Source organism: Dermacentor variabilis, chromosome 11 (assembly GCF_050947875.1).
Source record: "Dermacentor variabilis isolate Ectoservices chromosome 11, ASM5094787v1, whole genome shotgun sequence".
Lineage (NCBI taxonomy): Eukaryota > Metazoa > Arthropoda > Arachnida > Ixodida > Ixodidae > Dermacentor > Dermacentor variabilis.
The window spans coordinates 85,724,948-85,752,937 of NC_134578.1; the positions used below are offsets into that span (position 1 = coordinate 85,724,948).

At 43.7% G+C, this 27,990-nt stretch overlaps 1 protein-coding gene across 2 annotated transcripts; it reads right to left on the reverse strand.

Moving 5' to 3' along the window:
- Positions 1-1,170: 1,170 nt before the first annotated feature.
- LOC142563792 (uncharacterized) lies at positions 1,171-27,884 on the reverse strand. 2 transcript variants are annotated; one of them, XM_075674406.1, is made up of 3 exons: positions 27,757-27,884; positions 24,077-24,135; positions 1,171-3,296 (listed from the first exon to the last, which is right to left on the reverse strand). In XM_075674406.1, exon 3 carries the CDS (start codon positions 3,014-3,016, stop codon positions 1,838-1,840), a length of 1,179 nt encoding a protein of 392 aa, XP_075530521.1. In that variant the 5' UTR covers positions 3,017-3,296; positions 24,077-24,135; positions 27,757-27,884; the 3' UTR covers positions 1,171-1,837. The 2 variants fall into 2 exon arrangements, with proteins under 2 accessions (XP_075530521.1, XP_075530523.1); XM_075674408.1 differs by lacking the exon at positions 24,077-24,135 and having other exon boundaries at positions 27,757-27,878.
- Positions 27,885-27,990: the final 106 nt, after the last annotated feature.

The window sequence follows — 27,990 nt, forward strand, 5'->3', positions numbered from 1 at the left end:
GTGTTCAACATAACAAATGCAAAGGAATTCTAACATTACAAGCTATTAGTGCAAGTATGGAAATTTCAGTAATTAGCAAAATCCAATCTATTTTACTCAGCGCACTGAGAAGAACTTACAAAACTAATTTAGTAATGAGCAGTTAAATGCTTCAATGCAGCAAACAAGTGCTTGCATGCAAGACAATAAATAGCTTAAGCATCATAATAATGAAAAGTGAAAAGACTTTTAATGATTCCTGCACACATATATGCCGAGCTTCCATGAAAAAAACTAAGGAAAACATGAAAAGCAAGAAGGAACAATGAGAAGTGTGCACAAGTCAGCGTCGCTGCAAAACACGTGTACTGAGGAAAGTCAATTCTTTTGGCACAAGGTGCACTGACACGGCACTTACATATGAACCCTACACACTTTGAATTTTTTCCTGCTTTAAGGATCTCTCGTGTCGGGCTTCGAAGCCTGTACATTACCAAGCTTTTCTGAGTCTGGTTTTCAACAATCGACAGCAGTATGTACCACGTGCGACCGGTGTTGTTTACTGTATTGTTCTCATGCGGCAAGTCATATACGTATAGGCCAGACAGAGCAATGTCTAGATGAGCGCTTGTGCAAACATGTGTAAATTATTAAAAAAGAACAATGCTGGCATCACACAGATCAGAACTACCATCCCATGTGAGTGCACTCGACTTTCATTAAAGCTTGGTAATGTACAGGACCCCAAGCCAATGCACACAAGAAATCGTTGACCCCCAAAAAAAATCAAAGTACACAGAGTTCATGTGCAATTGTTGTGTCGGTGCATCTTTTGCCAAACTAAATTACGTTCCCAAGTATATATGATGTGCATCAGTGCCAAGTTCTGCACAATTCTTGTTTCTTCTTAATTTTCACGTTTTTAGTTTCTTCATGGAACCCCCAGTATGTCTATTCTCTTAACAAAATAGGTAAAAGTTAGCCCTTGTCTACGTCTCGTTTTCCTATTCCCGGTGTCAATGTTGTGGTTCAACTAGAAAAAGTTCCCACCTTACTGTGCGACCAGTCAAAAACTCAAATCTGCTGTTCACAGGGTCAGGTGCACTTGTGGTGGCAAGGTGCCTATTGAGGTGGCTTTTATGTCCACAAGTTTGAGGGTATAAGTGGCACTGAAATAGCCTCTTGCTTAAGTGGAGGAGGAGGTGGAAAAACATTTATTGAAAAAAAAATACAAGCAGGTGTCTGCTTGTGCGGGGAAGTGCCCTCAGTCCAGGGCTCCTGTACATCTTGCTGTCTCCTGGGCCCGCTGCACCAGTTGCTGCTTATCACGAGGGTCCGAGCTAGTCAGCACGGCCTCCCACTGCTCAGGTGTGGGGTTGGGTTTGCGGGGCTGCCATTGTGTTGGGCCTCTTTCTTAAGTGGGTTTTGCATGTGTCAGTTCAGTGCAAACTTCCGCAAGTAACTCTGAGGACATGAAGAGCACTGACACGGCCTCTCACTGAGTGGATGAACAGGTGATCCTTCACTCAGGACTTTATGTGGACGAGTGGCTGTCCTTTCAGTACAGACTTCCACGACAAGTTCTCAGGACATGAAGGGCGCTGAAACAGCCTCTTACATCAGTGGAAGTGCAGTTCAATGCGAATTTCCGCAAGTACCTCCTATGACATGAAGAGCACTGACACGGCCTCTCGCTGAGTGGATGCACAAGTGAACCTTCAGTCAGGACTTTTGAGGATAGCCCGGTGCTAATGAAGGGCATTGAAATGGCCTCCTGCCTGTGTGGATACGTGGGCGTCAGTTTTATGCAGACTTCCCCAAGGAGTTCTCAAGACATAAACGGCTCTGAAACGGCCTTTCACGTTAGTGGAAGTGCAGGTGAACCTTCAATGGTGACTTTTGTGAGAAGCTTTGAGGGCATAGAGGGCACTGATATGGCATCTCGCCTGTGTGTATGTGTGTGCACATGTCGGATCAGATTACTCTTTGCTGAGAAGCTTTTAGGGCACGAAGGGCACTGAAATGGCTTCTCACCTGTGTGGATGCGCAGGTGTCGGATCACATGAGTCTTTTGTGAGAATCTCTGAGGGCACGAAGGACACTGAAATGGCTTCTCCCCTGTGTGAGTACGCAGGTGTTTGTTCAGAGTACTCTTTCGTGAGAAGCTCTGAGGGCATGAAGGGCAGTGAAATGGCTTCTCACCTGTGTGAGTACGCACATGTTGGTCCACACTGCTCTTTTGTGAGAAGCTCTGAGGGCATAAATGGCACCGAAATGACTTCTCACCTGTGTGGATGCGCAGGTGTCGGTTAAGATCAATCTTTCGTGAGAAGCTAAGAGAGCATGCAAGGCACTGATATGGCCTGTCGCCTGTATGGGAGCGCAGATGTTGGTTCAGATTACTCTTTGCTGAGAAGCTTTGAGGGCACAAAGGGCACTGAAATGGCTTCTCTCCTGTGTGGATGCGCAGGTGTAGGGTAAGATTATCCTTTTGTGAGAAGCTTTGAGGGCATGCAGGGCACTGATATGGCCTCTCACCTGTATGGGTGTGCAGATGTCTGTTTAGACTACTCTTTCGTGAGAAGCTCTGAGGGCACGAAGGGCACTGAAATGGCTTCTCACCTATGTGAGTGCGCAGGTGTCGGTTAAGATTAGCCTTTTGTGAGAAGCTTTGAAGGCATGCAGGGCACTGAAATGGCTTCTCTCCTGTGTGGATGCGCAGGTGTTGAATAAGATTAAACTTATGTGAGAAGCTTTGAGGGCATGCAGGGCACTGATATTGCCTCTCGCCTGAGTGGGTGTGCAGGTGTCGGTTTAGAATACTCTTTCGTGAGAAGCTCTGAGGGCACGAAGGGCACTGGTATGGCCTCTCGCCTGTGTGAGTCCGCAGATGTTGGTTCAGAGCGTTCTTTTGTTTGAAGCTTTGAGGGCAAGAAGGGCAGTGAAACGGCCTCTCGTCTCTGTGGATGCACAGGTGCTTCTTCAGTGTAGACTCCTCCATGAAGCTCTCAGGGCATAAATGGCAATGAAATGGCATCTCACCTGTGTGAATGCACAGGTATTGATTTAAACTAGCTTTTTGTGAGCTCTAATGGCCGTTTGTATGTGCGAGCATGGAAATGTTGCTTCAGCTTGAAAGTTCGCAAGAACCTCCAAGGGCACAAATGGAATTCAAACAGACGCTGGGCTGTACGGATTGTGGCGGGCACTTCAGATCACAGTTGATCCATGTCATAGTCACAGGAGCTGCAGCAGTGGTGGTATCCTTCATCTAACTGCACCATCTGCATTTGCTGGACAGCTGGAATGCGTCAATGCTGCACCAAGAAAACAAGACAGGTTAGCCGAACAATGCTTGTCACTTAAAAATAAATATCTATTTACAATATGCCAAAGAATTACAAAGATAGTAGTGGTAAAGAACAGCCTTTTTTTCATTCAATGTCTTGGCAGCAATTTCAGATCAAATCAGAGTACAGAAGGCCAACCATTTTGATTTGGAAAATATGTTTTTATGATTGCTCAGTGGCTAAGTTTATGAAGTTTGCACATGTTCTTGCCTAAAAGATTCTTTAACTGTAAGGTACAGTGAGAAGACTAGGAGCATGGTATTAATGCAAGCTGCTGTTCCAGTCAAGGTCGACAACCTGAGCATTCAATGGTACAATCATGGGCCTGATAACAAAATTAGGAGCAGCAGCACTTCATCTCGAACCAGGTTTCATTATATTGTCTGTTGTGGTAGACAGCTACACTTCCGAAATTTATTTCTAAATTCTGCCAACTCACTTGAGTCCAAGGAGGAATGAATATACAAATAACGCAAACATCAAGGGACGAAAAGGAAAGTTTGGAAAACAATATTATAGCAAAATACAAATCACAAATATGACTACATAGCTACTTTCAACAACACTCTTAGGCAATTCATTCCATTTTTTGTCTTAGAAAAGTATGACTATTTAGAACATTATTCACAGCACGTAGGTCTTTTGTCATTCTAGTGTGGTATTGACGAACGTTCATGTGAGAAGTGGGACACAGGTAAAATGACTTCATAATGTTGGACTTTGCTGTATACTAAACACAAGAGTTGTAGCCTGTTTGGCACGTCTTGACTGTAATTACTCAAGGTAGAGAGTAATCAGTGTCTGCGATACACTATCAGTTTTCTTGTAGAATTCGCAGATGAACCGAACTACTATTTGCTGCACTCATTTTAGGTTAACAATATTTTTTTGGCGTGTGGATTCCACAAAGCTTATGCATATTCAAGGCTAGGTCTAACATCGTAGTGAACGCCCCTATACATTTACCTATATAGGGCATTCTGTGAAATTGCGACAAATGCCCATAAACTTCTGAGAGCACTCATGGAAATGTTTTCAATATGCTCGTTTTACCCCATGTTTTCTGTTATAATTACCCGGAGGTACTAATAGGTAGAAACATCATTAGGTAGTGTTGCCAATGAATTAAGTGTGAAGGTGTTTCCTTGCTGCATATCTTCCTAACACAGCACTTATTATTGTTCAAGCTGATTTCCCACACTTCACACCAGTGACAAATTTTATCAAGGTTATTGCCGAGCTTAGTTTCATCGGCTTGTGATTCAACTACTGTGTACAATACATCCACAAAAAGTTTTATTTCAAATCGGATTCAACCATATTTGCTGTGTCATTGACTATTAGGAACAGGAGAGGTCCCAAGAATGACCTCTGTGGTACACCTGCTGTGAAAGAAAACACCTCAAATACGATTGCCAACTTTGACATAGTGAACACGGTTTTTGAGATAGGCTCTGATAGAATGCACAGATTTCCTGTCTATTGCGACTGCATAAAGCTTACAGGGAGCTTTCTGTTCAGGAACTTAAAGGCATTGGCAAAATCTAATAAGCTGCCGCCATTTGTTCCCTGTTACTAACTCCTAAGTCGTGATATGAGGCAATAACTGAGTTACAGTAAAAGCTTTCCATAAAACCACGCTGGACTTCAGACAGCATGTCGTCTTCATCTAGGTATTGTTTAAGGTGCCAACAAATCACATGCTCTAACTTATTGCGGCAAAGTTAGGTCAGTGAGACAGGATGATTTTGCATGTGTAGGGGTTGCTCTCACTTTCATATAAGTAACAATCAAGAAGTTGTACAGTCAGTAGGAACAGCATACTGCATTAATGATGCATTAAATACATCAAACTAAATACATTCCACCGGTATCCCTTCCTAATTACAATACCTTGCTGACATACTTGGTATATTTCACATAAGAATTACACGCATAATACAATCCAACAAAAAAATATGTTAATGTCATCTGTATAAAAATTTTTTAAATGTCACAATTGGCCCAACAAAGGCATTGGTTTTGATCCTTAAACAGAACAAATTTTTCATTGACAGCTTTATTTCCTAGAAATCTTAATCGTTTTCATTTGGAGATTTGCACTATGCTAAGGTTAATGGTGATTTTTCCTTCACAGTTTTCTTTGCCTTTAGGGATGTCTACATCCTCGCCGCAAGTGTCACCCATTGTTGCTTTGTCTATAATTTCATTCAGCTCTGCAGCCTTCAAAACAGAGGTGACAATAGCAGTATAAACGGAGGTACCACTATCAAAATGGTGGTAGCAGAGACTGTTAGATGTTCCCAGTGCAATGTTAAAAAAAGGAAGACAAGTGGTCTGCTGCATAAGCATAAGCCCGAGTCAAAAATATAGTTGCTGGCATTACAAACATATACACATAGGTGCTCCCTTTTCCAATGACTAGGTTGTCTACTCAGTTGACATTTCCAAATTCTCTGTTTTACAGGTTTTCCCTGAGTGCCTTAGCAAAATTTCCTGAGTGACACGGAACTTTGTTTTATGTCAAGACATGCTGACACAATGTCGCCCGATGCTGTCACTCTCTAGTAAGCATGTTAAAAATTTTTAAAAAACACGACTTAATTTAGTTTGAATAGTAAGGAGTAGTGCTTATCTTATTCAAAACGAAAACACAATGGAGGGGTTAGTAAAATACACAGTGAATCAAATATCCTTAAAAATATGGCAAAACCCATTGCAAATCGTGTTGAACATTTTCAAATACAAATAAAAAGAGGTGCATACAGAGCATACAGAAGCAAATATTTTCAAATATGAGCTCTTTCAATCAACTGATAGCAAGCTTATTAGTTTGAGGCCCAAACTTTATCACAACTAAGATTCTCTCTCAGCAGCAGGAAAGTCAAGCTCAACTGTCCCGACCTATTCTCAGCCAGCACACAACACCTCAGTGTTGCGTTCCACTGCTTTAAAATGTTTTATTTGGTTTGGATGAGAGACACCTGCATCTTGGCGTCAGTAAACACTTTGTTTTTTGAGCTCAAGCTACTTCAAAGAAGTGGCAGCCCACTTCCTTGCCCGTTCATTCTTCAATGTGTCAGTATTTTCTGTTCTCGTCCTCCTTCTGCTTCGCATTTGCACCTATAACCATTTCAAGTGTCTTCTTGGTCACCTGTACAGTCAACGTCCGATTTTTTGGACTCCCTAGGGGACAGAAAAACGTCTGAAAAATCGGGCAGTTCAAAAAAATGAATGCATGTCTTTTACAACCCTTGAAGGCTCAAATCGACACAGGCACATCTGAAAAAGCTCTGAAGGCCTACGGTACACTTATTAGGTATATCGGTGCTCATACTGGGACAGGAGATTGCGGCTGCATACATCTATAATTCAGGAATACATACTGGGTCCGGTGACAATCCGCCTTTTTCATTTTCCTGCCGCACGCCGCAGAAACGTTTTGGAAATGTGCTGGGGCCTTCGCCGATTGATTTGTGTGCATGCGCCCATGTTGAGTGTGCATCAGTTGTGCATTTCGTGGATCGCGAATCATTAGCTCTTTCGTGACCGTGAGAAAATGGTCGTTCTTTACAGCTCTTGGAAAAAAATTATTTACCACTACAAATAATATTCCAGCAGATATCGCGGCATAGCATACTCTGCATAATAAAATGCTCTTTCCAAATACATATGTTGCAAAAAAAATTTATTAGGTAAAACGTAAAAATTCTAGGAAGCCCCATTTTTGCTGCCAGTTGATAAAAACAATAAAACGTTATATCTACAAAAATATTAATATAAAATAAAACTCAGAACATGCATTTCAAAGATACATAACCCAGGAATGGTGTCTGAAGGAATGAATGCTCAGTACACCTTCGTTCTTCAGATACAAAAAGAAATCAAGACCAGTTCATCACTCATGCCATGTGGTGAAGCAGTTCCTGGACTTTGTGATGCATAGGTGCACTCCACATTTTTCCCACAAAAGGAATGTCTTTTTTTTTTTCAACATTGTGGTGCTCGTAGCACATTTTGCAGTTCGGCTTTTTCAGCATCTTCTGAGGATGGTACGATGAAAAGTCCAAGGAACGTACCTTAGTTCATCTAGAGTCCTGCACTTCTTCCAGGACCGATCACTTTCAGAGCAGCTGGGCAAGTACAAGATTATGCATCCAACACATTTGTTTACATTTTTGCATGGTGTCTTTATCACCTCTGCAGAGAAGAACATTAGAAAGAACTCCCCCGCAATTGTAAACTGTCTAGTGCTGATCTGTAGTGCCGGGCCAAGATGTGCTACGAGCAGCTTTCTTGGCGTGAACGGAAGTTTCTTGACTGCCAGTTGTAGCACATCATAACCAAGCGAAGTATGCACCCTGAAGATAATCAGAACAGCTCTCAGGTCGTGAAAAAAGATAGGCAGATAAGTGCACACAAGGCAGGAGACCGCTCAAAGCCGTAAACTCATCGGTGAACAGCTGTGGATGTACCATGCTGACTCAAAACATTGTTGCCATCAGAGCTTGAATCTGCTTTACTGCCACCCTTCAGAATTGTAACTCAGAGTCCCCATCACTAAAATCAAGTGCGAATGCAGCATAGTTTCAAGCAGGATGCTTTTCTCACAAAGCAGCTGCGTGGGACGACACCATGGGAGCAACTTTCTATAAGTGTTCAGTGACACCGGCGAGGCCCTTGCCAAGATTTTACGAGAAGCGTTATCGAAATTCTTGGAAACTAGTTGCAAAAGCCAGGTCTACATGTTGGACATATGGTGGACCTCCAGAAATACACTTGGACAGAATAAAATGACTCAAGACTTCAAACCAAAGCTCACTAATGAACAGGTGGCATCATTTTCGGTTAATTATCACCACTCAGATCTGCTGGACGGCAAGCCGGCTATATAATTTAATTTGCGACATGCTGAAAGTCATTTGAGTACAAAATTTTGATGCTAGTGTGGCGTAAGCATGAGTGGCATGCTTCTTTCTCGAGCACGGCAGAAGGTGATGGCCACACCTCTTTTCGCTACAACATACGCACATTAGTTCGCAAGAAGGTCTGTCAAAAATCACAACATTGCCGCAGTGCGAAAACTTAAAACTGATTCTGAAAGTGCAGTGCATGTACTAACTACTGGATGGCCTTGTATGGATAAGAAATGGCTCCAATAAGTGAAAATTTGTGCTCTAAAGCTTCGTTCACTGATGACCGATTTGAGTAGACGTGGTAACGAAAGAGTTAATGGCTTCTCCGGGAGAGAACGTCGTTCCTGGAAGTCATGAAGCACTCAGTGACTACTGGGTGATCAGGCCTGAGTGCGCTGTTTTGCAAACAGTGTGGCCGATAAAGACACACTGAGTTCCCTTTGCCGACACGGCTGCCTTGGAGTTTGTTGTGGCTGATTCCCTGTACTTGGAGCTCGCTTTTTATATTTTTTGAAGATTATTTAGACATTTTGCATAATCAAGAAGTCTCGAGTGCAGCTTTCCGCACAGGATTGATCAAAGCACTGCACTTGTTTACATCGAAATCTACAGACACAGATCGTTTTTAGTGTCAGATATTGAAGAAAAAGCGCATTGCTGATATGAAGTAATGTCAAAATGTAGCAAAACGTACATATATGTGCATATGTGTTGTGCCACCCTGAGACGAGTCAACATGAGCGGCCCAACCACTTAAACAATGGCAAATGTGATGCATATAACATATTACAGGCTGTAAATTTATTTCTGATTGTCGCTTTTCTTTAACTCCATCATACTTATAGTTTCCGTGTGCCATAAAACATTCTTCGAGAAAATTGTGCTGATGTAAATTAAGTGCTCTACTGTTCTTTCGCGAAAACGCGGATGCCATCACTGAAACCGTTGGTATAACTGAGCGAGACGTTTGTTGTTGCTGCTGTATACCGAATGCACCATCTCGTTTCCTCTTTGACACAAAGGTAAACAGTACCGTATTTACACAATTGTAAGTCGACCTTTTTTTTTTTTATTTGGAAATCTGAAGTGGGGGGGGGGTCGACTTACAATCGAAACCAAAACATGGCATCACCTAAAAATCGAGACCGAGATATCAGGGGAACTACAACATAGCTATAATTTTACGTTTGCTCTATGGCCCTATCCGTAGTTTTCGCTATCCCATGAGTTTGTTCGCTTTTTGGAAGAGTTTTTCAACATTTCTTAAGAGTTTTACAGCGCACACAACACTCATGGCAGGTGTTGATAGTCAATGGAAGTGCCGCAGTTCCATTCTCGGCGGCACCCTCAGAACGGCAGCGCTTGCGGGAAGTATCGATAGTTCATGGAAGAGCAGATGCCGCTCACGTGTTTCTAATTCCTTGTAGCTCAGTTCGACGCATTTGACTCGACTGCTGGCTATGGGCTACGGGCTACTTCCATGCTACCTCAGTCGCCTTGAGTGCTCCAGGCCCACTAAACATTCGGCCCTCGTTCACAGCAGCGTTCAAGAGGGCTGCGATCCTTTACGCTGAAGAAACAAATCACTGCGCAGCGGGCTGCAAGTTCGATCTTTCCGACCAGGTGGTGCGAGTGTGGCGACTGCAGCAAAGCAAAATTTTCACATGTGACAGCAAGTGAAGAATTTCTCACAGGCCAAAGTCGGGACGCTTTCCGGAGCTGTAGGCCAAGCTTGTGGGGTACGTCACTAAAATGCGTGATCGTGATCGGTCACTGATGCATGATGCCTGGTCCCTGCCAGTGACGTGCGACATGGTCATGAAACAAGCCCGGATCTTTGCCTTTTAAGGACCTGCTCCGCCGTAAGTACGAGTGGCTGATGGCAGAAGACCACCACGTTACACCAACTGTACTGTCAAAAGAGCCTCCCTGATGGCTACGTGTGGTTAGGTGCATTCGGCGTGGGCTGCTGTTCCACAAGATGTCGTAGCGTGGTCGTTTGCAAATGTGTAATTTCGCTGGACGATGACGCGCTGTGGGACCGTAGCAGCGATGACGATGGCAGCGCTACTGAGGACGATGGCACAAGTGAAGACTAGTAGTCCAGCCACCATGCCAGCTACTGATAAATTTTCGTTATGGAATGAGCCCTCGAGTATGTTTTTTTTTTTTCTTGTCACGCGATATGGGGGGAGTCGACTTACATTCGAGTCGACTTACAATCATGTAAATACGGTACATCTCTGGAATTGAGAAATTTACCAGCATAACAACATGTACACACCCACCGAATATGACCAGCAGCCTACCACATGGCATGGTGACGTACAGATGTTGGCACAGCGCTGTGTCACCACTTGCCGCTTATTGTGTGCGTGCAGTGCGAAGTGAAGTGTAGTTCATTTCAAATCGCCAAGTACAGAACTGAACTATAAAAGCAGTTTCCTTAGTCCTAACTGCTTACATTTTAGTTCAAGTCCGCCGGTAGCTGGTTCATGAACACGACAGTGCCAGGCTTAAGCTTCGCTGAACCGGATCGACGTTGGTTCAAACTTCATGTGCTCGGCTTGAGAGAGTTGAAGCTTGTGCATTTCAACTTCGTAGGCATGTTCCGACTTACTTTGAGCGCAAATAATTATATATACAAGCGAAGGCGCTGTCACTATCGCGTTCTCAGTTCGATGGCCGATCACGCAGGGTTCAGTTGAACGATGTTTGGCACACTGATTTTGTTGGTGCCATTGACAAGAAAGCCCATCGTGGTGTGACAACTTGTGCTCGTCGGTTGCGTCATTGTTAGCCTGGTATGATAAAATGCTTTCAGTGAGGCACTGTACTGAATCTGTGAACCTTTGATGTGAGCATCTTGTCGGCCTCGTATCGACCAAGTGTCGTATCGTATCGACCAAGCAACCAGCAAGTGAGGACCGACGCTCCAAAAAGACTTCATCAGCAACGTGATGTTCTTAAGTGTTGCCTAAGTGTGCCGCACCGGTTTTTCGTTAAATTTGCTAGCCATCAATGAAAGGCGATAACTACCTGGCTCACGGTGCAGTCCGAACCACTCGGACGAAGCCCTTGCCACTTTCTGTTTTAAAGCTGAGTTGCAGTCTCATGCTACGCATGTTTTTGGCACTGCAACGACGTCCAGCTACCAGTGAAGTTTCAACGCGGTACATGGCACAAGTGTTTGCAGCGACGCGCGTCCGAGCGCAATTTATTTTTCAGGGGCTTTTCCGGTGCATGGCGACGCGTGCAACCCTTCCAAAATGTTTCGCGACTAATTCGCTAGGGCAGGGCACATGTGCCGTCGCGCCACGAGAAACGTGGATTGCCCCTTCCCACACTTTAACGTTAAGCTTCACTGCAGTACTTCGCCTATGCTTCACCACGTAACATTATTATATTGAGACGAAGCTTACTTTCGGAAACTGGCATAATTCAATGCGTTGTGCTTTCCGAGCATCGAAGCCAATGGCTAAGAAGCTCGGAAAGCACGACGCATTGAATTATGCCAGAAAGCGGTCGCTACGGCTGCCAATGGATCTGCATGCGAGAGCGCAGGTTCGAGGCGGTGGTGGCTTTGCTTAATGTTTCGGACCTGCGGTGATGGCAAGAAGTCAGGAAAATTGAACAGCGAGGGGTTCTTGCGTCCGAAATTTTACACGTTCTTATGAAGCAATTCTATAGGCATGTTTATAGTCTGACTTTATCGGCGCCCGGGTGAGCGTCGTTCGCGGTCAGTCACGCTACGTTGGCTGCGCTGCACCAGCAGAGATGCCATCCCCTCTATACTTCAATGCGCGCGCCGTCGGCTGCTATCTTCGGAGCGCACGCAGAATGTTCGCCAAGTCGCGCGCCGTCCACGGAGTTGTGTTGCCACCTTTTTCTTCGCGCGCAATGCATTGTGGGTCGACGCGGTCAGCGGCGCACGAATGGAGCAGGAGCCAAATTTGCGCCGAGCCCGTCGGGGCGCGCTGGCAGCCGCCGGTAACGTCGGATTATATTTACGCCTTATGGGGCACGTGGTGGTGCCGCGAAGCCGTCCAAATTATCAGAGATGTCCCAAAAATGGGGCGTCTGGAAAATCGGTCGTTGACTGTACACTGACAACTCCTCCAGCCAACAACACAGTGTCAAAGACAATTTGTTACGATTCCTCTGTTACTCGAGCCAGCATTAGCGCGACTTCCGTTCCTTTTCAATAAAATTACTTCTAATTTTACCCAGATAGAAGCACAAATTCCCAGTTATCCTGGTTGGTAGACACCCTGAATACCACACAAGAGCATATTTTTTTTAAATATAGGATGCAACACAGTATGATTCCTCAGGGTGACGAAAGAAACACTTGCACAATATTGTTTTAAACTAAAACTGGTTATATGTGACTAGGCTCACTGCGTCATTTCCAGTATTTTGTGGTTTTAAGGCACCTATTTATTCTTGCAACTATTTATTGCGACCACTCAGCAAAAGAAAATTTTTTGAACAGCACATGTGCTGTGACGTGGCACCTGTTACAGACACATTTTCTGCAACAGGGTTCTACGATAGATACATCCTCAAAACCACTGTTACAGCTAGAACACACAAGAATGTTCAATGGTCAGTAAATATGCATACTAGTATTGCTGTTCATATTGCTGTACCAGTATCGCTGTTCATTTTCACTATTGGTTGGTTAGTTTGGCTTCAATGGCAAAAAAGCGGCTACTAAGGCCATGCTGCGCCAGTCGCAGGACAAAAGAAAATGCAACGTTAGAGCAGGTACACCTGCGTTACATTATAGTTGGTACAAATAACCAGTTGTCTCCAAGAAGTCGAACAGGTTAGTAAATGGCACTAGTGGGTCAGTAATAGGGCAGGGTGCAAAGGTATATGTATATTATACAGGTTGTGTAAAAGCTTCTGTCTGTGTTTCGATGTGAGGACATGTCATAAGAATGTGTATCACTGAAAGAGGTTTATGGCACTTGCAAGTTTGTGGGGGGGTTTTTTTCGAAGGAGAAAATTTTGTGTAAAATACATGTCCAATCTGAGGTCAACATAAGACCACCTCATAAAACCGTTGCTGGTGGCTGCACGGCATCCATTCGCCAATTACGGGTTTAGTGAGGTGTAGGTTGTTGTTTATACAATGGTCCCATTTGTGTCGCCATTTTGACCTCAAGGACTTCTGAATCGCTCGAATACTATTTTTATATGGAAGTGTTGTGTTTGTTATGTCTTTGTATGCTACCATTGATGCAAACCTTCATTACCTGGTATACCAACATGGCTTGGGACCCAGCAGAAACGAATTGATCTCCTATATTTGTTAAGTGCCACTATGTTTAATATATCAACTAAGCACGGGTGTACACAGATTGCAGAGATGTAAAGTTTGTAGTGTACTTAGGGAATCAATGTATATGACTGCACTTTTGTGTTTGCAGTGATAACATTTTTAACTACAGCCCATATCGCATAAACTTCAGCAGTGAAAGGAGAGGCAAATTTTCGTAATCAAATACTTGTTTCTCAATTTTCCATTACAGCCCCCACACCCATGTGTGTTTTCGTTTTAGAACCATCAGTGTAACATTTCATGTCATTTTAAAATTTGTACTGAAGAGCGCGGAATTCTTGTATAATGTGTTCATGCGAGGTGTCTCTTTTCTTTAAATAAGTTAATGTCCAGTCACATAACAATGCGAAATCGTACCACGTGGGCAAACGTTGCAGTTTTTTGGCAACCCGGAGGACTTCGCGAGGGATGTCATAATCCCAACAAGATTCCTCATATTGCAGGGCAAGAGGCCTAATCACATTTGGTTTATTTGTATAGTGTAAGCATGAATTGCATTGTGTAATGTACCATATGTACTGCGGTGATGACTGAATTCCGAGGACCTAAGAAAACGTGAGTAATGCTCTGTGCTGCTGTAAAGGAGGCTCATTACAGTCAGCGTATAAACTCTGGACAAGTGATATTCCATAAGCACCACATACCAGTCATAATGCAAGGTTATAAACTCAATCAAGTTGTCGGATGTAGGACTGTCTGGTTGAACTATATATAATGCTACCACAGTTTGATATGCTACGCACAAAATTGCGGTAGATGTGTAGCAGGCATTTTCAGTCATAGCCCCAGTGCTTCCGGGACAAGACTCTAAGGATGCTAAGCACATTGTTCACTTTTGGTGTTCACTTGGTCATTTCTGAGGATGACAATCCATTGTACTTTAGTCACGTTTTGTTCTTGGACTGTCGAGCAGTTCCTCATCACTCAGGCAAAGGAATTCCTTCTCACATATCACCCCCCTGCTTGTATTTAGTGTCCTGTGGGCTGAAATCGTTACTGTCGCATCGCTAGTACTGGTAAGTTCCAAGAGTTTTTGTGCTTGATGTTTGTCATTTAGTTCAGAAGGAGGTCCCCACTACACATTTTTAAGGCTTTATGCGTCGGTCTGATCATGGCTTTCAGGCATTTGGCCACCAGGAACGGAGAGAGTTTTCTTACTGGTACGTTGTTTTCGCTGTGGATTACACAGTACTTGGGAAATGGTGCGTTGCTTTGAAAGTAGCACCGGAATGATGCTATGGTGCGGCACCTGAAAAGGTGCCGATAATAGACAACAGCAGTTTGCCCTCCCATAAGAAAACGTGCATGTTCAGCAACAGTGCCGACCACCCACCACGAAGCCTAACGAGAGGAGGAGGCAGAGCTTGCGTACAAGTCTATGACGCCAGTCGTATGTCGCGACTATAACCAAATATGTTGTACCCAAAGTAGGATGGCCCCACAGGGTTAGCCCTTGCCACCAAGGAGAAAGGAAGTAAATGGAAGACAAAAGAAGACAGGAAAGGTCAATGAGTGAGAGAGACAGACTGCCGTTTTCATCCAGGTGGGTCAGTCTGGAGGAGCAGTCTATGTGAAGCATAGGCCAAAGAGGTGTGTCGCCTCCCCCAGAGGGCCTTAAAGGTACAAACAACCTGCATCGGCTCAACCTCCAGGATCCCCTTTTTCCCAGACACAGCTCAGGCACGCACGGCTGCATGCAGGAGGGTCTGACCCTCACACACTCTGCATTTTCTTTTTTCATTTAAAGAAAGCCCGCAAAATCTGAAATCAAACCATGTGACTGCACTCGTTTGCTATCGTATTGCAGAGCTCTGAACCGTGCGTCGAGCCTATCACTTATCAGCAGGGACGTAGCCGGGGGGGTCTTATGGGGCTTCAGCCTCCCCGAAATTTTTTCGTGCTGTCATGTGCCGCCGACTAAAGCAACCCCACGGCGCCGTAGATCATGCTCGATTTTGTCTAGAATGTTCTTATCATGCTTGAAAAGACATTTTAGTGCGAACATTGCGAAATTGGGCTGAATTTCATGGCAACGCCCATGCACCAGGAGTCACATATCGTAACGCAAGGAGCCCCATCTGAGCACAAAGTTTCAAGGGCGTTTTGATGGTGAGCGGGCTTGTCACGGCATTTCACGGAGGCGGCAGAATCTAGGGAGCACTTAGATTTCAATTCTGAAACTTTATGGGTATAAACTTGTCATAAAATTTTGATGCAAAAGGTGCACTGACATTTTCAAGGTCGTGCTTTAGATTTTAAATTCCGGAACTTTGCAGGTTTAATGTTGTTACAAACATATCATGCCAAAGGCGCACTGAGTTTTCTAAAGTCATACGTCGGACCATATAATGAGACAAAGCAAATCAACACACTATCAGACAAATTAGCAAAGTACGCAGCGAGGTCCGATGAGTCGAAGCATTGTGGTGGTTCATTTGTGCCATCATGTCACAGAAAAGAATATCAACATATTTTTTCACCTGCGCCAAAGCATCCATGTCAAGACACTAAAGTCAGCAAAGGTGCAAAGGTAAAGTCAGCAATCTTCTCATTCATTTTTCGATGTGACTTTTATTCGCGAGTACACACAATGAGTCTCTTCAATTTTCTTGTTCTCGCTACCCGCAGGCTGTCAGAGCCAGCAAAAGCGTATGCGTTTTTCCCATGTTGCCCCGACCACAGCGCGGCGCCCTTCAGTGTGCGTTCGTTTGTCTCACCGAGTGGATTTTTACCTGGCAGAGTTTTGGACGCTTTCTGGCCAGCAGCTGAGTAAAAGAAAAAATGGTCGCTCGCCGCAATCACTGTCGGGACTCGACGGATTGCAACGCGTTCGCTTGAGCGCAATCTGTCCGGAAAGTCTTGTCTCACCGGTGTAGGATACCGAAGAGTATGCGTATGGTTCTCTGCAGCCAGGCATTTCACGCTTTCTTTGATATTCCTTCGGTAGCCACATGGGGTGCCCAAAGTAGGCATTCGATTCTGGCCAACATGCTTTCTCTTGCGTCTTTTTTTTTCTTTCGGTGCTCCGGCCCCACAAAGGAAAAGAAGGCATTGTTGCGGTGCAGCGAATTGCCGCATGGTGCCGCACTGGATGCTTCAGTTGCCGAGTGCTCTTATTATATTATTACGATAGCAGTTATATAAAAACTTCAGGCGCATTGCTGCCGTCGCCATCACCCTCATGTTCCGTATGAAGTCCAAGGGCTTTAACATCGCAACCGCGCTCCGTATGCTGTATGTGCAAGTGAAAGCGTAAGTGGGGGAGGGGGCATGGGTGAGCCGACGATGGTGGCTCAGTCTTGAGTGCGCAAGGTAGAAAATCAGGGAGGAAGCACACCGCCTTCCGTCGTGCGCAATTCATCGTGGGAGTGGAGGGAGGGGGGGCTGTGATCTGTGACTCCGTGGTTGCGCAACATGTTTATTTGCCTTGTTTGACGCATCATATATAGTGACTTTTCCTTAGATAGGTAGATTTACTGGAGACTTATACGTATATTTAAATATCTTGTTGCAAGGTTTCGCGTATATGTGCAGTGAAGTTTGTTTCCAGTGACACTTTTTGTCCTTTATCAAGCTGTATCTTCGCATTTGTATATTCCATTGCATCTTTGTATTTCTAATGTACGAAGGCGAGTCAAATGAAAGTGAGACAACCCACCCTGCGCAAGAATGTCTCGGTTCACTATCTGAGAGGCATGCGCGTGGCACAGAGGCATCTCATTTACGAAAATGACATGCAGGTGTGAGAGTCAAGGTTCTTTAATGCTCTCATACACTGGGTTGAACATGGTTGCATGACATAATGGACACTCCAAAAGTTGAACAGCGAGGGGTCTTGAGGTTTCTGACAGATAAAGATGTTTCCCAAAAGGAATTAGTCGCCGTATGGCTGCCGTGAAAGTTGAACATTGCATTTCATTGGCCACTGTGAAGCGTTGGAGCAAACGGTTCAAAGAAGGACGTGAAAGTTGCAAGGACGATCCAAGACAGTGTCAAAGCCACTGTGCAATCACCCCCCAACACAATTGCAAAGGCTGATATACAAGAACGGAGGATAAGCATAGATCAATTGGCAGGGTACGTAAACATGAGTCACGGTTCGGGTCCCACCATAATTCATGAACATCTCGGTTATCGGCTCTTGTGTGCGCAATGGATGGAAGAGATTTTAAACCACCGCGAGAAGACGGAGAGGTTCGGCGCTGCCTTGACTCATCTAATCCGGTATCACGATGAGGGTGACGACTTTTTGTCTGAATTGTGACCAGGGACGAACCATGGTGCTACTACTACGAGCCTGAAACATGACGGAAAAGCTTACAGTGGAAACCTTTGAATTCACCACCCCCAAGGAAAGCAAAGGCCGTAATTTCTGCCGGAAAGGTGTTGACTTTTTTTTTTATTGTCCGGGGCCATTATTAATTGAATTCGCTAAACCTGGAGAGATTACCAATCGTTTCCAATAGTGTGAAACGTCGGATCAGCTGCGTGTCGCAATCAAGAACAAAACGTGGAAAATTGAGGAATGGGGTCATCTGGCTCCATGACAATGCCCATCCCCACATCGCTGGTGTGGTTAATACAAAACTGGCAAAGTTCGAGTGGGAAACGCTGCAACATCCGCCATACAGCCCAGATCTGTCACCTTGCGACTTCCACATTTTGGAGCATTCGAAAAAACAGGTCAAGGGAACCAGATTCGTGTTGGGCAATGACGTGAAAAAGTCAGTTGCAGACATTTTGAAGCAGCAACCCAAGAAGTTTTATGAGATGGGAATCATGCAACTCGTTAGAGGGAGAAATGTCTAAATGCTCATGGAGACTATTTTTTTAAAAAGTACCCCCTTTCTCATATATTCGCATTGGCTCACTTCCATTTGACTTGCCCTCGTATATTTTGCAGAACTCCTGCTTTTTACAGTGCACTCTGTTGCGACTATATTTTCGGAGCATTTACAATACATGACCAGTGGCAGCTGCTCCTGCGCAATACATCTTACAAAGGACAGCATCACTGAGATTTTTCCCTGGTCGTTACATATGTACAAAAATGTAAACAAGGTTCTTGAATGACAGAGACAGAGAGAGAGATCCAACTGAGAGAAAGGCAGGGAGGCTAACAAAGTTTTATAAAAATATTTTTTGTCAACTTGTTCATTTCATGACCTTAACATTTTTCACATCAACAGTACGCACTGCTTTGCTGGTTTCAAACAAATATAGTTGGAAAGTTCGTGTGATATTTGTTTTACTTGTTAAATATACAGAAAACATTGAAGTATTGAGATCCATTATTTCGGGCACAATTCTTGAGACAAACGTGTATATTCTCCCATGAACAAATACATATTTTACTTGTCTTGACAATGCGTAGCATTCAAGAATTCGTTTTCAGCTATTTGGCAATTCAACGCACTTATTATTAATGCTTAATGTTTTTGATCGCTGGACAACTTCTATAAAGAGGAGGCTGAGCTGCAAAGTGAGCCCGCCGAACGAAATTTCTGGCTACGCCACTGCTTATCAGGGAAGATGGTGCCTGCTTCCTTTCCATGCGCCCCTGCCAAAGATGGTGACGCACTGTGAAGTTGATGCCCAGAGCCACAGCCGCTCACTTGGCCACAGTCTAATAAGCACACGGTTCTTTCGCAAGAACTGCGACTGAGAGCGCTGCAATACGATAGCACATGAGTGCAGTCACATGGTTTTATTGCATATTTCACGGGCTTTCTTTAAATGCCCCTAAAAATTCCCTACGCAGCATGTATGTTGCCACAAAAATTGGATAGGTAGCTTATGAACCCCCTATACAACAATACACACTTGGACATAAAGTGAATATTACAAATTTTGCATAATTCATCTTAGTAAATAACTTATTAGGCAGAATATAAAAAAATACTCTAAGGAGCGCCACATGACGGCAAACTATATGCCACTGGATTCATTCAGCCGCGGCTAAGCAATTTCTTTAAATCCTTGACATAAGTTACGTGAAATACCGTGCAATCATGTGTAATCAGGGGGAAGGCTACCCTCGGATGCCAACTTTTTTGTTTATTGAGATATTTTTATGAAATTTTCAGGATAGACTAATAGCAACAGCATTAGAACTACAAAATTTCATGCAGTTATGTTCACTCGTTCTCAAGTTACAGCAATATGTCAGAATGGTGCACATGATTTTCTCATTCCAGGCCTGGAGAATTTTCAAAAGGTCCGAAATTCGCAATGATGATTACCAGATAGATACCTCAGGGCAAGACAGAGCCCTTTTTTTTAATTTCCTTGCTGAAAAATTTTAGCAGCATCGCTCGATGATATGGTAATAATATCATCACGGGATTGCCACCTTTCACATGCTTACTTTTTCTATGCTTCCCTTACTCAATGCCCCACATAGGGGCCATGTAACATATCTTATATATGAATAAATAAAATAACAGATATCATTTTGACAAGAAACAGATATGTCTGTCTTCGGCGCAATTCAAGAGAGCAAAAAAAGATATTTTGAAACAAGCGCATGTAACGAATACCATGCAACACCAAACCCTTAGCTCTTAACTCTTAGATCATCACTGCTGCTTGAACTATTTCATAGCTATTAAAATCACAATCATGGAATCTGCTTTTCCAATCATGCAGGGTTGCAAGGAAGGTCCTCACTAACAAGTAAAGCATGTCTCTGCGGTTGAGTATGTGTATCGTAAAATATTTCTAATGTGGCACCGTCAACAGCTATGCTACAGAATATGCAACTGAACATTATGCCAGCACAATGTTTCGTACCCTCGTGATATAAATTCAAACTCATAACTATTTGCTTTCTCAGTCCCTAAAGCCCAGCCTCGTATACTTGCCTGACAGCGAATAGATACTCGTGCATGCCTATTCTGCATTCTGAAAACAGCTGAAAACCTAAATTATCTTCACTTCCAATTAGCACCACTTGAAACAGCTGATAAACAGCCTAATTTGGGGAAACAGTTCAAAGTTCAAACTGCTCTAACAGAAGCTAGAGGCCAGTGTTAGTTCAGTCATGCTGGCACCCTGAATAGCAGCAATGACAGTGACAACCAATTCAGCCATTCAAATGTGAATGTGAACAAAGTCATAGCTGCAGGTGAGACTCAATATGAATCGGCCTTAAAAAAATGTTGCGCCTGTAATTGAACACGCCCTGCCACATGAACAAAACTAAAGGCATGTTGGAATGCTGATCCTGCAGATATAACACCAACGATACAACTGGAAGGGAACAATGTAGACCTAGAAAAGCAAAATGATATTTGAGAGGAATTCATCACTGACGAGGAGTTCACTTCAGAACTTAAGGTGGTCATGACATACCAATGCGCCCCTTGAGGAATTCTCGGAGAGGTAAAAGCTAGAGAGCCATTACTGTAAGATAATAGCTTCCATCAGAAACAGTGAAAACAATGGTCTCGCTCAGCTACACGACGAGCCTAGCACCAACAGATCATCAAGCTCCTAAAATTCCAGTGACAAACATTCAGTGGCAAAATTTGTCAACGGCCTGGATGCTGGGGCAGCTTAATGCATCAGTTAACAACAAAGGTCTCACACAGGAAGGAATATTTTATTACCTGCACTCTCTATTGAGCGGCGCAGCAGTAGTAGCAGTGGCAGTCTCCAGGCGACTGAACTGTGCTATATGCCGCCACTGACGCCCTAACCAGTCACATCGGTTACAAGCTTTTCACAGTTCAAGAGCACTTGGGTTGCTTACGAGCATTACTGTTATTTGCTCCAGTGATGTCCAGGGCCTGAAGAAGTTGTATGACTTAGTCCAGTGCCACTTACAAGCACTGAGGGATCCTAACGTTAGCTCCAAAACATAGAGCGCAATGATGACAAACATCCTGTTCAGTGCTCTGCCGATTGTCATTGTCACTGGATCCCACCTACGAATGGCCAGTGGCAAAGCACCTTCCAATGAGGAATATGAATGTGGCAGTAGCATTTGGACATGCTATGACTTTCAAGGTTTATGATGTACCTTTGCATGGAATCCGAAAGTTGCGAGTGAAGCCCATCCTGTGAAAGTACAAAAAAGAGATACTCCCACCCTGGAGCGAAAGTGGTTCTGACATTACAGCCACCAACAGCAACAACTTTGTACACCTCTTTGTAAGTAAATACCAATGTGTGTAGAATAATAATAATAATAAGAAGAAGAAGAAGAAGAAGAAGAATGTTTCTTTCCCATCAAGAAAGATGGAGGAGGCTGCAGGTAAAAGCTGCACGAACAAATGGCAGCTTAGATACTCGTGCATCGTCTGTGCTTCATCAAACCATCATACTGCAGCTTGCACCTGTAGCATCAGCAGAGAAAAGAAATTGGAGAAGCTCCCCTTTAAAAACTGTTGCTTTCATTGTACCCTGCCCACAAATGCTGTAGAGACACACAAGATAAAAAATGTAAAGAAAGATATGCATCTTGTGTCACCCAACATGGAAACCAAAGCAGGCTGAAGTTCCAAGCATTTCAAGTACAGTCACCACTATTAGTCTTCATGCAAGCTTCTACACCAGCTTTGAAGCAGCAGTTCTGCTGCAAATGTTTTGACTGAGGATTGCGAAAGACGCAAATTGCGCTTACATCCGTGGCACAATGGATAGTGGCAGCCAGCACAACTTCATATGTGATGACTTCTGCAAGACACTTGTATAGAAAGAGGTTAGCATGGTCATTCCCCGCCTGAATAGTATTTGCAGACAGGATCACTTTCAATGCTGCTGTGCATCACAGAACTCCATCTGCATAGACATTCTGACAGTATGGAGTACTTCGTCTGAGATGCTGAAATTCCCTTCATTTGCCACGAGGTAGTGAATTAGTAGGCGTAGAGGACAGATGGCACCCCATTGTTGACAAGCTGACATTACCTGGATTTTCACTTGAGGAAGTTCAGAAAAGGAGAAATAAATCTCTGCTCCGGTAACAGACACTGTCTCACTCGGCTTTTCCTTTGGTTGCATGTTTCAAGCCCACTATTCCTCAGACAAGTGGTAAACATGGTCACAAATGCTAGCGTACTACGCGTAAGTGCCTCCATTGAGTCAACGGACAAGATTCTGCAAAAGTTCTGGGAATTTGAGAGCATGGGAATTTTGACAGAAGAGGGCCGTTTGGAAAAACGTAATGCTTTGATCAGTCTTTGAACTGTTTCGAAGAAAAGTTGCATTTGCCAGTGGACGCTATGAGGTAGCCTTCTAATGGAAAGACTGAGTAGCCAGACAGCAATCAAAGGGAAGTTTTAAAGCAATTGGCACCTCTGTGGGGAAGAGAATAAAGCTTAATAGGGATTTCGCTGTGGAATATGGCTTAACCATTAAAATTTATATGAGGACATGCCTTGGTGAACGTAGACCAAGAAGAAGTGGTGCACCATGTCTTGGATTCATTACATTCCACATCCCGCTGTCATACGTAGCAAGTCAACAACTACAAAAGTATGGGTCATCTTCGAAGATTGAGAAGATGGACCTCACTCGCGTAACCGAACAAAGGCGCAGAAAAAGGACCTAATCTTCTGACTGACTTGGTTACTCCTCTTATTCATTTTTGGATTAATCAAACTGGTTTGACTGCCAATATTTTAAAAAATATCTTGGCAGATTGAACCTTAGGTTGATGTCTTTGAAAGAGATAGCTTGCGCATTACAAGAGACTCCCTGCAAACTTCAGTGACAAATGTGCCCCTCAACAACCACGATAGACCTTGTACAGAAGGCAGTACACTTACACAGCATGAATTCTTTAAATTACTCGCATGGAAGAGGTTTCCTTGATTAAGGTTATGGCCAACGTTGCATGCACACCACACATACTTGAGAAATGGCACCAACCCAGACAAGCTACAATTGCGAACACTTATACCCAATGCACACATTGCCAGGAGTCATGCACAGCAGACTTGCAACACCTCATTTGGAGCTGTGCAACTTTTTCACAAGGGAGATCCAACATTCAACATTTACTACACGGAAACATTAGAACACTAGGAATTGGAATACAAACTAACCCTGAAACACAGAAAGCCACTGCGACATATGGCAGACAAAGCGGCCTGTTTCATGTAGTGTAGAAGGGGTCGATCAGCCTATGTGAGAGCGGCGGTACTGAACACGCACCTGAGTCTGCATAAAGCGGAAGATGGAAGACTGAGATGAAGATATGCTTCAGCCAACAGTCCGGGAACCCACATTCCTTTTCCTCCTAATCCCCAACAGCGGCCTACAGCCGTCCCCTTCCTTAAAATAAAGGCTTTATTCATTCATTCAGTCTATCATAGGTCACGAACTGCTTAACCTTGACCTTGTAGAAATGTGCGACAGCACAACAGTATAATGAGAGACATGCAGCAAATTTCTTGTTGCCCAAGAATAAATCGTATGGCCAAGAAGTACAGCTGTACAAGTGTTCTTATTAGAATTGTAAAAAAAAAACTTACCATATTGGCGCACAATTTCAGGAATGACTGGATCCCACAACTTCTTCCTTCCTCACCATCTGGAAGATATGTGCACTGATGTTTTATATATCAAGTGTTACTATGTAACACGCAAATGCTGACTTTCTTCAGTTTAATTCACCTTATTCAAGCACGCGTCTGCGGTTCAATGGGAGAGTGTCGAATTTCTGGTGCTGGGGACTACAACTTTAAACTAACCGACGATTTTGTTTATATTATTTGTAATGACAACTAGTGACATCTAGTGAGCCAAGTTGACCATAAATAGCCGGAAACTCACGAACTGCAGAGTGGAGGGAAGAGGCAAAGAAAGCTACCACTTGAAAAGCCTTTCTACAGCTGAATATCAAGAAAGAAGACAGAGATACTTTGCAGTGAGTTGAGAATAACCAGACAGCTTTTTGGGACCGTGAAAAGTCTATTCATGCTAAATGTCATTCTGTGGCAACACATTTTGTCCTTGTAAGATTTACTACAAGCAACAGCCAGGCTATTAGCTTAATCTTTCCATATGCATGGCCTCCTCATTAGACCTGCAACACAAGAAGAAGCATGACAACTCTACAGAGAAGTTACCGCCCCGACTGAGTCAACAGGAGTGCGGCTCAGGAAATGGCCATGGCAGTCTCAGCATGAGCTAATTGCTGCAGCTGAGGAAACTGCCATTCCATCTCGAAACCAAATGGGGCCCTGCAACACAAGTCTTTAGTTGCCTCAAGATCGGCACTTGCGTTTCTTCAGACAGAACACAAACCTGCAAGAACTCTGTTATGCAGACGGTATCAAGAATATTGAATGACTGCACCTTTAAGTATTTTATCGACGTTACTATTTCAAGAGCTGCGGCAACGAAAGATAGGCTGAAACAGCGAGCTGCGAGAACTGCAGAAAATGGGGAAAGTGGGGCTCAGAGCTGCATCACAATCTCGCTGAGACTCTCCCTTGCTGGGTGAATGCGATGCCAGGAAATCAAACTGTTCAGCTGCACATGTTTTGTAACGCCAACAAGAAAGCTAGTGGAGCCTGCACATTTTTTCAGGTGTTTTGAACACAAGCGCATGTCCGAAGCTTGCGCTTGTGTTCAAGAGCATCAAATATAAAGAAGATCCTGCCACCGAGATTGTAACTTTATTGGCACATTGCTAGGAGCCAGGTTGGTGATATTCATGATTATCTCCCTCAAGGCATTTGCACATAAAATAGGTGTAACCTTTTTGAACCAATTCTACAGTCATGCTGCATTGCATCAGAGCATCACCACTCCAACGTCAGCACTTCATCCGCCACCAGTGCAAGAAATTCAATGCAGCTCTCATCAAACATGCGCATTTTCCAACAGTAAATTTCAACACTACTGCTCTCAAAGGAGGTTTGAATGGAAGCTCATTGCAGAAAAGGCAGCATGGTAGGCAGGCTTTTGGGAAAGGATGCTAAGAACTGCAGTTCCAGCCTGCAGAAGCTTCTCAGCAAAAATGAAGCCAATTCGTCAGGAATTTGGGCTGGCGTTGTATAAGGTAAAGGCAGTAATGAAACACAGGCCTCTCACTTAAATGTCCTCGTCGCCAAATAAAATGGAAGTACTTACACCAGTCCATTTCTCTACTGTTAAACAACTCAAAAGGCTTTCTCTATCACAAATATGAGATTGACATTCAAGTCCCAAAATCCACAGCGACAAGAAGATGGCGTCATGGCACAGCTCCTTGAGCAATTTTGGAAAAGATGGCCAGGAGAGCACCTGCTGAGCCGCCATTTTGCATACTGTGCAACTGTTCAAGCTTATGCTTTGAACAATCTAAACGATGGAGCTTGTGCTTGTTTATCAAGATTAAGCATCATGACTGCTATTGAAGACTGGGCAAATCGCAGAGGTACATTGAGGACATGATCTGAACAAAAAAATTTGTTGAATTAAGCTTTCGAACAACTTAGTAACATACATACTTGTCCAGCATTTCATTAATTGAGTTTTTCTCAACTCAGCAGACTCAACCTACACGCCTTTTCAAGGGCAGAGAATATTAGAAGAGTTTTGCTGCTTTTCGAGAAAGTACAAGCATCAGCTCCGAGAAAACTAACAACAGGGAAAGTGTCGAACAAAAACTCTCTAAAAGTACTAAAGTTTATTTACTTGAAAATTTGTTCTAACAATGGCCATGATCATATTTTGTACATTCTCCCCTTCAAGAATTACAGAATATCTGATTGAATTAAAGAACAGCCATACTTAAGAACAGCAAGTCTGCAGAATTGATTGCACAAAAGGTATCATGGATGCTACTCAAGCTGCAAAAAGCTTGCCTAAAAGTCTACCTGAAATCAGTAAACAGAACAAGCAGATGGAATGGGTCACTAGCTGCCATCTACAAAACAAGGATTTTAGCTTCTTTCTACTTTATGCTTCTTCTTACTTCGTCCAGCTTTTCTAAAACTTATATTAGGGCTGCCCCCATTAAAAGGTCTTACGCTAACCTTGAATCAAAAGGATATCAGCACCATACAGTAAAAATGAGGACAGGGAGAGCTCTAAAACATGGAGATGAAGCAGATTCACTCAATCATTGTCATTACATGCAGATGAAAATATTTTAAATTAGGACCACTCCTACAAGTGGGAAGGCTACATGCTTGACTATGAAGAAGGCACAGATGCCAGCTCTATCCAATACACAGATGTTGAGCAGGTGTTGCACGGTCATGGAAACTCCTGGCATGATCCTGCTTTCCAGGATCAGGATTCTCCACTGATGTAACATCAGCCGAGTGGCTCAGATGGACAATCCTGGATTGCCAATCTGTTAAATGTTAGTTAATGTCCGTCCAGCAGAATAGAACATTTTGTTTTTTGTAATTTCTTTCCAAAGGCTTTTGGCATAATAGTGATGGGTAGGCGGGGACACCAGCAGAGATCAAAACAACCAGGGGAGTTCTATATCTCTTTGCATGTGAACATGTTGCACAGGGCAGCTATCAGAGCATGCTTAAGTCAAGATGAGTTTTCACACACGTCACTAGAGAAATATACTCCACTGCAAGCTGCAGAACTGCCCGCACCGTAGTTGCACCAATGAAGTCACGAAATCAGCAAAATAATTTTTAACACTTTCTTCAAAACTTCTACAGCTGATAAAGTGTTGTAACAGGTGCCTTTGACTGACATAAGTTAAACCTCGGTAAAGGGAGGTCGGTAGAATCGGCACTTCGTTAGATCAAAATTTAGCTAAATTGAAATTCAACCTTTTTGCCAAGTACTGTCGCCAACCGCTTCTTTTTTTACTCGGAAAGGTCGTAAGAGTTCAACTTCGTTATCTAGACCATCCTGGCAGGCTCGCCACCCCTTATGTAATACCCTGTTACGGGGTCTTCAAGGAATAAAAATGAAATGAAATCAACCTCCCTAACAAAGTGTTTTGCGCTACATATTATTTGCGGTAAAGCATCTGATAAGCTTCACATTATTTCTCTTGGAACTTGTTTTCTTCAGCGTGTCCAAGGCAGCTTCTTTGAACTTCGATCAAGTAGAGCGACCTCAGTGTGCTATCCTAAAACGAGCGGCGACTTCCTTTAGCACGATGCTAACTGGCCTTGCTTTCAGGCAAGGCCACAGGGCGTTGCATTTAGCCAAGGCTTTTAGTACTACCGCTTCTACTGATACTCACGTTTGTCATTTTGCACACGTGGTAGGGAGCATTGGTCCTCGAAACAGCGGAAGCAACCAGCAACACAGCAAAGCGGGTACCGAAAAGCACGCGCGGATACTGTATGGGTGTTCTGTGATGATACAGTCGGCCCCGCACACTCTCAAGTTCAACAAATGGCCACAGAGGGCGAAAAATCAATCGAGGCGCGTTTCAGCGTAAGCGCGCAAGTGGAGCTACTGTAATTTGGTCGAA